The sequence below is a fragment of the Orycteropus afer genome, unplaced genomic scaffold, assembly GCF_000298275.1.
Source record: "Orycteropus afer afer isolate SDZICR_OR568_19922 unplaced genomic scaffold, OryAfe1.0 scaffold00088, whole genome shotgun sequence".
In the NCBI taxonomy this organism is placed as follows: Eukaryota; Metazoa; Chordata; class Mammalia; order Tubulidentata; family Orycteropodidae; genus Orycteropus; species Orycteropus afer.
Genome location: NW_006921675.1, coordinates 854,017 through 865,471, shown reverse-complemented (window position 1 = coordinate 865,471; position 11,455 = coordinate 854,017). Strand labels below are relative to the sequence as shown.

The 11,455-nt window shown below is 37.8% G+C and overlaps 1 protein-coding gene across 1 annotated transcript in view; it reads right to left on the bottom strand.

Moving 5' to 3' along the window:
• The window catches only part of PPP1R36 (protein phosphatase 1 regulatory subunit 36), a 75,498-nt gene that overhangs the window by 33,960 nt on the left and 30,083 nt on the right, over positions 1-11,455 (bottom strand). The window contains exon 7 of the mRNA XM_007942345.1: positions 10,362-10,460. Coding sequence (XP_007940536.1) covers positions 10,362-10,460 — 99 coding nt within the window. The remainder of the gene's footprint in view (positions 1-10,361; positions 10,461-11,455) is intronic.

Below are 11,455 nucleotides of genomic sequence, written 5' to 3'. Positions count from 1 at the left end.
TCACAGCCAGCTACCCAGAGGGACCAAGTAGTTGAACCTGTGGGCTTGGGACCATAGTCGCAGGGGACATCAAGCTCAATTGGCATAACATACTTCCTTTTTTATCGTCCAGCTCTCACATGCATATGAAGCAATTGAAAATACCATAGCTTGGGTTAGGTGCTCCTTAGTCTTCAAGAAGATATCTTTGCTCTTCAGCACTTGAAAGAGGACTTTCACAACAGATTTGCCCAATACAATTCGTCTTTTGATGTCTTGACTGTTGCTCCCATTGGTGTTGAATGTAGAACCAAGTAATATGAAGTCTTTGACAACTTCAATCTTTTCTCCATTTATCAAATCTTCTGCAGTCTTCCTTATTCACTGTCCAGCTTTCACATGTATATGAGGCTAATGAAGACAAAGGTTTGGATCAGGTATACCTTGGTCTTCAAAATGACATCCTTGCTCTTTAACATTTTAAAGAAGTCATTTGCAGCAGATTTTCCCAATACAATCAATACGTCACATCATTTCTTGACTGTTGCTTCCACCCGCACTGATTATAGATCCGAATAAAATTAAATCTTTGGCAATCTCAATCTTTTCTCCATTTATTATGTTATTGCTCACTATTCCAGTTGCATTTTTTTTGTTTTCTTTATGTTGAGGTGCAATTCATATTGAAGACTGTAGTCTTTGATTTCTATCAGTAAGTGCCTTCCAGTCTTTTTCACTTCCAGTAAGTAAGGTTGTGTCATCTGTAGATTGCAGGCTGTTAATGAGTCTTCTTCTGATTCTGATGCCATGTTCTTCTGCAGCTTCTCATATTATTTGCTCAGCATACAGACTGCATAGATATGGTGAAAGGATACAGCCCTGACATACACCTTTCCTGATTTTAAACCATGCAGTATCCCCTTGTTCTGTTTGAATGACTGCCTCTATGTTTATGTACAGGTTCCTCATAAGCATAATGAAGTGTTTGGAATTCCCATTCTTTGCAATGTTATCCATAATTTGTTATGATCCACACAGTCAATCAATAAAACACAGGCAAACATCTTTCTGGTTTTCTCTGCTTTCAGCCTAGATCCATCTGACATCAGCAATAACATCCCTTGTTCCACATCCTCTTTTGAATCTAGCTTGAATTTCTGGCAGTTGTTCCCAGTGAATGTACTGCTGCAACCATTTTTCAATTACTTCCAGCAAAATTTTACTTCAGTGATATTAATGATAGTTAAATAATTTCCACATTCTATTGGATCATCTTTCTTTGGAATGGCCACAAATATGGATCTCTTCTAGTTGGTTGGTCAGATTAGATAAGTGAGCACCTTCCATTGTGGCATCCATTTGTTGAAACATCTCAATGGGTATTCTGTCTGTTCTTGGGGCCATGTTTTTCACTGAGTCCTTCCCTGCAGCTTGGACTTCTTCCTTCAGTGCCATCGTTTTTGATCAGATGCCACCTCCTGAAATGGTGGAACACCGACAAATTCTCTTTGGTATAGTGACTCTGTGTATTCCTTCCATCTTCTTTTGATGCTTCCTGCACCATTATTTTACCCATAGAATCCTTCATTATTGCAATTCAAGGATCTGAATTTTTTTTTTTTCAAATTTTTCAGCTTAAGAAATGCCAAACGTGTTCTTCCCCTTTGATTTTCTAACTCTAGTCTTTGCACATTTCATTGTAATATTTCACTTTGTTTTCTTGAGCCATGCTTTGAAATCTTCTGTTCAGCTTTATGTCATCATTTCTTCCTTTTACTTTAGTTACTTTTCGTTTAAGAGCAATTTTCAGTCTCTTCTGATCATCTATTTTTGTCTTTTCTTTCTTTACTGTCTTTTCAATGACATTTTGCTTTCTTCATGTGTGATGTTCTTGATGTCATATCACAATTCCTCTGGTCTTTGGTCATTAGTGTTCAATGTGTCAAATCTATTTTTCAGATGGTGCAAAAAGGGCAAGGAGGCCACATATTCCGACCTCTTCTAACCCCCTCAAAAGGAAGACAGAGACACCATCAATAACCCAAGGCCTATTCCTGCCAGGCCAAACATGCTGCCTCCCTCCAGCCCTTTCACCAACCGTTCCTCCCAAAGTCCCCACCACCTCTCTCCTGGGTTCAATAATTCGCTGCAGTGGCCACACAGAACTCACAGATTATGGGGTTTATTGGGGAAGCACCAGGCTACAATTCAAGTTCAGGAAAAAATGCTCAGTCTCTCTCCCAGCCCACCATCTCTCAGCCAAGTCTCTCACAGTCTCTCCCGCAGCAGTGCATGTCCCTCGGCGTCTCAGCAATGTGTGTCTCTTGCGTCTCTTTCCCAGCAGCATGTGTCTCTTTCAGGAGCGCATGTCTCTTTCAGCAGCACATCTTCCTCAACCATCAGTCAGAGAGAGTTCTGCCTGTAGGAGGCCTCATTTTGAGCCCAGCAGAGTGGTCAAACTAGCCAATCACAGCATCAGAACTCTAAGCACCTGAGAGAGAGTGGGAACCTCCCAGAACATTGTTTTGTGCCACTCTCAACAGAAATACTCCAGGTGGACAACTTTAGTAATCAGGAGCTCCTCAGTTGCTCATAGCAAATCCGACCTTGGAGTTTACAAAGACTTATGGATAGGAAAGCCACACTAAGTAATTAACTACACCGCAGATGGTCTCTTAAATTCAGGTGAGATATACTCAAGGTCGTATTTTGGCTTCCATAGGCTTGTTTTAGTTTTCTTCAGCTTCAACTTGAACTTCGATACGAGCAATTGATGGTCTGTTCACTTAGTCCTTGGCCTTGTTCTGACTGATGATGTTGACCTTCTCCATCACCTCTTTCCACAGATGTAGTAGATCTGATTTCTGTGTATTCTATGTGGTGAGATCCACATGTATAGCCACCATTTATGTTATTAAAAAAAGGTATTTGCAATGAATAATTTATTGGTCTTTCAAAATTCTATCATGCAGTCTCCAGCATCATTTCTATCACCAAGGCCATATTTTCCAACTACGAATGCATCCTCTTTTTTTTTCCAGCTTTCACAGACTACAGAAGTTGGTAAAAATCTTCAATTTCTTCATCTTTGGCTTTAGTGGTTGGTGCATAAATTTGAACAATAGTAGTGTTAAGTGGTCTTCCTTGTAGGCATATGGATTTTATCCTATTACTGATAGCACTGTACTTCAGGATAGATCTTGAAATGTTCTTTTTGACAATGAATGCAACACCATTCCTGTTTAATTTGTCATTCCAGTCATAGTAGACCATATGTTTCTCAGATTCAAAATGGCCAGTATCATTCCATTTTACTTCACAAATGCCTAAGATATTGATCTTTATGGTATTACATTTCATTTTTGACAACTTCCCATTTTTTAGCCATCAGAGAGATACAAATCAAAACTACAATGAGATACCATTTCTCATTTCTCTAAAAATGGCAACAATTAAAAAAAAATGTGGGGGAGGCTGCAGGGAAACTGGAACTCTTATATATTGCTGGTTGATGTTGTTGTTGTTGTTGTTGTTATGTGCTGTGGAGTCAGCCCTGACTCATAGCGACCCCTTCTTGGGTTTCCGAGGCAGTATCACTACGGAAGTAGGATTGCCCAACCTTCCTTCTGAGGAGTGGCTGATGGGTTTGAACTGCCAGCCATCTGGTGAGGAGTCAAGTGCCTTAGCCACTATGCTGCTGGTAGGACTGTAAAATGGTACAACCAGTATAGAAAACAGTATGGTACTTCCTCAAAAAATCAGAATTAGAAATACCTTACGATCCAGCAATCCCACTCCTAGGTATAATTCTGCCTTGGTTCTCTAGTGCTCCTATAACATAAATACCACAACAAACAGGAATTTATTCTCTTATAGTTTAGGAGGCTAGAAGCCCAAATTCAGAGTGTGGCTCTAGGGGCTGGATGAAGGCCCCTTGATTGGGCTTCAGCTCTGCCTCTTTTTCCAGGCCTTCTAGAGCTAGAGGTGCCTCCTAACTCAGGCAGCTGCTGGCTGTTGAGGCCTATGAACCAAGGTCGGCAAGAAGAATGGCACAATCCCAAGATCAAAAGGCACACAGCAGACCACTGGTTCAAGTCCAGGAACAATCCCAAGATTGGCAGGCAACACGACAGGCCACTGAGATGAAGACTTGGCCAAATGCCGGATGCAGATGTGCCAAAAAGCTAGAGACCTTCCTCAAAGCTTCCCCATATGTACTGGAAGCAGGCCACCCCATCCCCCCTCACCCCCGAAGGCACACAGATTTCGCCATGGAGTTGATTCCAGTCTCATCATGGGGAATAACTGCATCCAACTACTGAGCACTCAAAACCACAGCCCAGCCAAGTTGACACACAACCATAACTACCACAGTATCCCAGAGATGTAAAAGCAGTGCCACGAATAGACATGCACATCGATGCTCATCACAACATTACTCACAATGGCCCAAAGATGGAAACAACCTGAGTGTACATCAGTGGACAAATGGATAAATAAACTGAGGTACATTTTTACAACAGAATACTACAGAACTATAAAGAACAATAAGGAGTCCATGAAACATAGCATGGAGGAATCTGGAGGACGTGATACTAAATGGAATAAGTCAATCACAAAGGACAAATATTGTATGGTCCCAGAATTAGGAAAAGTTAGGAATAGATATGCACAGAGAAATGTTCTTTGATGTTTACTAAGGATGGAAGATGGAAGGAAGGGATATCACTTTCTAGATAGTGGGCAATTGTTATTTTTGGTGATGGGAAAGACAATAGCAAATAAAGGTTAAGTCTGTACAACTGGACCAAAGTAAATGAAGACACTAAGTGCACAAGAAAAAGGGACAACTCTGGTAAGTCCTACAACATATTCAATTTTGCAATAACAGTAATAACAACCAAAAATGTTTATGGTTACATGGGTAGAATTGTACACATATATGTCTATAGGAAAGCGTATGTGAGTCCGTCACACATAGGTATAGATGTATCTATATCAATTGCCAATGAGTTAATTCCAGCTCATAGTGACCCTCACTGGGTTTCCAAAGCTATAAACCTTTACGAAAGTAGAATGCCTCATCTTCCTCCCATGGAGCAGCTGGTGGGTTTGAACCACCGACTTTCTGCTTAGCAGCCAAATGCCTTAGTCACCACACTACCAAAACTCCTTAAGTGTATTTATAGGCATATATATATATACACACACATGTTTGTGTGTGTTGTATATATATCCATTGATATAATAAAGCACATAGGAGGCACAGTTGTGGAGACTTCCCAGTTACATCCAAATACCTCATGGAACTAGTTAACTGGGGTGAAGGGCTTGGGACCATAGTCTTGGGGGATAACTTAGTCAACTGGCATAATATAGTTCATAAAGTTAATACGCTATACCCTAGTTTGGTAAGTAGCACCTGGAGTCTTAAAAGCTTGCAAGCAACTACCTAAGACACAACTATTGGTCTATATATATTTGGAGTAAAAGAGAATGAATGAAACCGAAGACTCAAGGAAGAAACTAGTACATAGGACTAATAGCTCACATGAACGATGGCCTCTTCTAACTTAAAACCAAAAGAACTAAATGGTACCTAGCTACTACTACTGCCCACTCTGACCAGAAATACGATAGAACGTCCTGGTTAGAATGGGAGAAAAACATAGAACAAAACTCAAATTCATAAAAATAAAAAAGACCAGACTTACTGGACTGATAGAGACTAGAAGAACCCCTATCGCCTTAAGATATCGTTGTAGCCTAGAATTGAAACCACTCCCAGGGGTCAACTTTCAGCCAAACGATAGCTTGGATTATAAAATAAACAATATCACCCATGAGTAATGTGTCCCTTAAACAATTAACTCCATGAGACCAAACAGTCAATATTTACCCAAAAGTGAAGATAAAAGGTGAAGTGGGGAAGGGAAGCTGGTCTATGGAATCAGAACAGAATGGAAATAATGAGAATGCTCACACATTGTGAAAATTGTAACCAATGTCACAGAACAATTTGTGTAATAACTGTTAAATGGGAACCCTATTCACTATGTAGGCTTTCACTTTAAAAATACCCCAAAACAATAAAATATTATAAAAAATAACTACAGAGGCAACTATCTGTCCCTTCTGATTTTACCCACTAGACTGACCACATGAAGATACGCCGTTGGGGAAAGAGATGAATTTAGGATAACACAGGTATTTCAAAGGACAAAACGTTATCCTATGGGATCAGACTTGTCAGTCCCTGGAATGAGTTTCTGGAATAGATAAGTAAAGTGGGCAGGCTGTAGCTTTACAAGCTCAACTTCCATGTGACACAAACACACATCCCTACACCACCTAGTGGCCATCACTATGCCTGTCTCCCTGCTTCCTTCTGCAGTCCCCACCCCTACCCTTTACCAAAGCTATCAGTAGCTGATACTGTTGCTCTTGAAAACAAAACAAAACAAACAGCAATAATCAAGAAATGCCTTGAAACTTTCAGGCTAATGGTTCTTAAAATTTAATATACATATGGATTAAGTCCAAATTGCCTAGGGTGCCTGCTAAAAGTGTGGCTTCCTAATGTGACCCCTTTTCCAAGGTTCAGCTGGTCTAGGGAGAGTCCAGGAAATGACGTTTAAAATAATCAATTACCCTACTTGATTCTGAGGTAGGTGATTCTTCAACTACTTTTAGAAATATACTTTATTTTATTGGCAAAGAACGTATGGGTTGAAGTGGAAAAAAGGGAAACACTATGAAAAAAATAGCTAAGGGAAGCTAATCTAGGAACAAAATTCCAGGCAGAGTTGTCCTGACCACGTGAAAGCTCCCTGTCTGGAAACCATTCCACGCATATGGTTGCCAAACTTCAGTTCGTAACATTGCCTCAAATATTGCCAGTTTGTGGCTCACATGCACTAACAAGCAATCTTTTTAAAATGCAAATGATATAATGTTATACCTATTAAATAATAAAAAATAATTATTATCCCCAATGCTGACAAATTGTGCAAGAAACTGATAGATTTGTGGATTGCTGATAACATAAAATTGACATGATTCTTTGAAAAATATTTGATAATAATTTCAAGAGCCACAGAAATGATCATAAATTTTGATCAGTAATCCCTCACGTGGAAATTTATTCTTTTAAAAAATATCATCCAAGAGAGATCAGAAGAGTAGCATTTGCATAGGCAGAAAGCTCAGAAGGCAGGAATGCACAGGAAAGAAGGACACAGGGAAAAGGAAAAGGTAGTAACAGGAAGGAAGGAAGAGAATTGTTACCTTGTGGAGAATGCAATGACTGTCACAAAATAAAATATGTATGAACTGTTGAATAGAAAACAAATTTGCCCTGTAAACTTTCACCCAAATCACAATAAAAAGCTAAAAAAAAAAATCATCCAAAATGAAGGGGAAAGTATTAAGCATAATGATATTCAATGCATTACTTATATATCTATCATAAAAACTGGCAACTGCCAAAATATATAAAAATAGAGGGATAAAAATAAGAGTAATATAGCTAGCTTACTGCAGAAGGACTTGACATTTATAACCTAATGTGAGATTTAACCCAGGCTGCCTGGTACAAAAGTCTATACTCTAACCACTATACTTTATAAGGAGCTTTGGTGGTGTAATGGTTAAGGCATATGGCCAATTAACATACATTGGCTTGATGGAAAATTATGCCCCTGTTAAAAATAATTATGATGATCGTAATAACTGAAAAATGTTTATGCCATAATGTTTAAAATCGTAAATACAATTTTGTCTTTGTGTAGCAGCTATATTATAAAAGGATAAACGCTGATAATGGATATACTCTGATAAACTCCAAAACCAAACTCACTTCCCGTTGAGTCCAATCCAACTCATAGCGGCCCCTCCTTGGGTTTCTGGTGGTATCTCTACCGCTGGAAGTAAATTGCCCAATCTTCCTTGCAAGGAATGGCTAGTGGGTTTGAACCACCAGCCTTCTGGTTAGTGGTCAAATGGCTTAGGCACTACACCATGATAAACCTAGATAAACGGATAAACTCTAAAAAAGAGCATAGGGGATTGGTACATTGTGGTGAGCACTGTCACACCATGGTGAAAGCACAGACTTTGGAATTAGATAGACCTGAGTTCTAATCTCACCTCTATCACTTACTAGGCATGTAATCTCTAGCAAGATATTTAACCTCTCTAAACCTTAACTTCTTCATCTATAAAATGGGGATAAGATTCTTTCTTCTGGAGTTAGAGCTTTTAATCATCTAAAATCATTTAATGTCTCTCGGGCATCTTTCTCTATCTCTTTCTACCTGCCTGTCCTAAATTCTAGGCATTCCTCCTACAATGGATAGGAGTGCCATTAGGATGAAGTGCCACATTCTAAGCACTGGGTTAAGATTATATACATTACGTCTTTAATATGCACAATAATTCTATGAAGCAGGTACTATTATGATCTCTGTTATTTCTCACTAGTTTGACTGAAACATATTTTTTTTCTTTAACTTATTTTTGTGCAGATATCTCAATGTATTATATACTTATTCTATTATAATAAGTAAACCAACTGATTATTGGAAGCCTGCTCATAAAAAGTTATTGTGATTTTTTTTTTAAAGTCACACTGCTGTAGAATCAGTAATTTTAAGGTTTGGACTGCCTTAGTTTTTGTCATTCTGTAATTGATTCCAAGAAACAGTCTACCTCATACCACTATATCCTAGTAAGTTTTAGTCTATTTTCTAAACCTTCCTTCTCTATTATCCATTCCTACAAATTAAGATATGAAACAAATCTCTTCACTACATTAGCAATAACCCTCAGAATTAGAAAACACCCTAGGAAATAGAAACTTAAGTACCAGCAAAGTCTAGTAAGTTTCTATTTAGGAACAGTGAGAAATACTCAACCCCTAAGCCCACAGCTGGCTTTATCCCTTTTGCTTGCTACCATAGAAACATTTCATGATCTCTGGCTGCAGAGCTGTGAAACACGGTCCTCAAATAACACTGCAGCTGCATAGGATGATGGCTTTACTGAAGCAGCAGTGCTTTATTTACTTGGTTCTCTTCAAAACTGCTGTCCAGATACATTTATCTATCCATAAAATGTTTTAAAATGGCTTGATTGGGTACAAGAGTTTTTCATTTTGAAAACATAATGCAGCAACAAATTAATGGCTCTACCCAGCATTCCTAATCACTATATCACTGGGTTGGCTCCACATGGGCTGGGAGGGCAGCCTGGGCACTTGGAAAGTTCCATGGCTTACGAAAGGTCACCAGGCCTGAGAGGCATTGTTCTGGACTCTGAGTTCCCAGATCTTGTCCTGGGTGCATAGTTCTGAGACACTTCTGCTTGAAATAGTTAAATTTTTTCAGAAGCAGGCTTAAGAAACTTTGCTTTCTTCTGTGATTTAGAATGTAATTTTGGTCATCTGTTAATTATTTTTTCATTCTTAGTTGTTGATGTTTCATTAGGTGTTTGTTTTTTTTTTTAAGATGCTTATAAACCCTTTAGCAAGAACTTTATAAACAGGTAAGTGAAATAAGCTAGACACAAAAGGATAAATAGTGTGTGATTCCACTTACATGAAATATCCAGAATAGGCAAAATAGGGACAAAAAGCAGATGAAAGGTTGTCAGATACTAAGGGAAAGAGGAACGAGGAGTTACTGCCTCATGGGTACAGAGCGTCTATCTGACGTGGTGAAAGGTTTTGGAAGTATATAGTGATGAAGGTTGCATGACATCGTGAATCTAATTCATGCCACTGAATTGTACACATAAAAATGATAGAAATGGTAAATTTTATGTTATATGTATTTTATTACAGTTTTTAAAAAAAGAACTTTTAAGCATAAGAAGTATACAAACAACATCTTTATCTGTGCTGTCCAATACAGATACCATTGAGCACATGAAATGTGGTCAGTTCAAACTGAGGTGGGCTTCAGTGTAAAACAGACCCCAGATTTCAAAAACTTACTATGAAAAAAATACAAACTATCTTATTAATAACTTTCTGACATTGATTACATTGAGATACTGGCTTAAATAAAATATACTATTAAAATTATTTTCACCTGTATCTTTAAAAATTTCTTAAATATGGCTACTAGAAAATTTAAAATTACACACATAGCTCTCAATACATTTCTATTGGGCAGTGCTGGTCTGTACCACTGGGAATATTTTGTTACCAAATTCCCATCTGAATTATTTGATAAGCTTTAAAAACTGGCAAACTCCTCCCATGTAAAATGTTTAAGTATACTCCATTTTAAAAACTGCCATCATTTCTTTACCCTAGACAATATGTTAGTTTTTATATGGCGGTGGTAAAACTATAAAGCACACTATAAAGTCCTACTTACACCATGTAGCTTTTGGGTTTCTTTTCCAGTGAGATTTTTTCCAAAAAATGAGATAAATAGTATAATAATGCCATGAGGAAATTGTCAAGATTCTTATTCCTATGGAGAGATTAAAAAAAAAAAAAAGAATCAGTACTGTAACATTTCAAATACAGTTTCTCATTAAAAAAAAAAAATGTGTACACAGTATAACTGGAAATATGTTGTTATTCCTATCACAACTAACTTATCATTTAAAGTTCTATATACTACACTGTTGAAGATGTAAATTTTATTTTGTAAACAAAACTTACAATAAAAGTTTTGTAAGCAAAACTTATTTAGAAAGTCAAACTCTAAATTCTTTTAGTTTTGCTTATCAATCAGTTTCCATTTTTTAAGTTTTATTATACCAGTAATATATTTTCATTATTTTAAAAATATTCAGAAATGTATCAAGTAAAAAGTTCTCTGCCCTCACTTTTCATCACCATCCTACTCCCTAGCAGTAGCCACTGTTAAGAGTGTGGTATACAGCTCATGATCATTAACCGCAAGAGAGATGCAAATCAAAACAACAATGAGATACCATCTTACCCCAGCACTAATGGCAAAGTTCAACAAGACAGAAATTGGCAGATGCTGGCAAGGATGTGGAGAGATTGGGACTCTCATCCACTGCTGGTGGAACTGTAAAATGATACAACCACTGTGGAAAACAATATGGCAATTTCTTAAAAAGCTGGAATTAGATATATCATTTGACTCAGTAATGCCATTACTAGGCATATATCCTAAAGAAGTGAGAGCAAGGACAAGAACAGATATACACACACCCATGTTCATCGCAGCACTACTTACAATAGCAAAAAGATGGAAACAACCTACATGCACATCAACAGAGGAATGGATAGCTAAACTGTGGTATGTACACACAATAGAATACTCTGCAACCCTAAAGAATAATGTTGAATTTGCAAAACACCACGTAACATGGATGAACTTGGAGGACATGATACTGAGTGAAAGAAGTCAATCACAGATGGACAAATATAGTGTAAAAAGTCAAGGAAAGGTTTAACTTTCTTTGTTGGTTACCAGGGATGGAAGGGGAG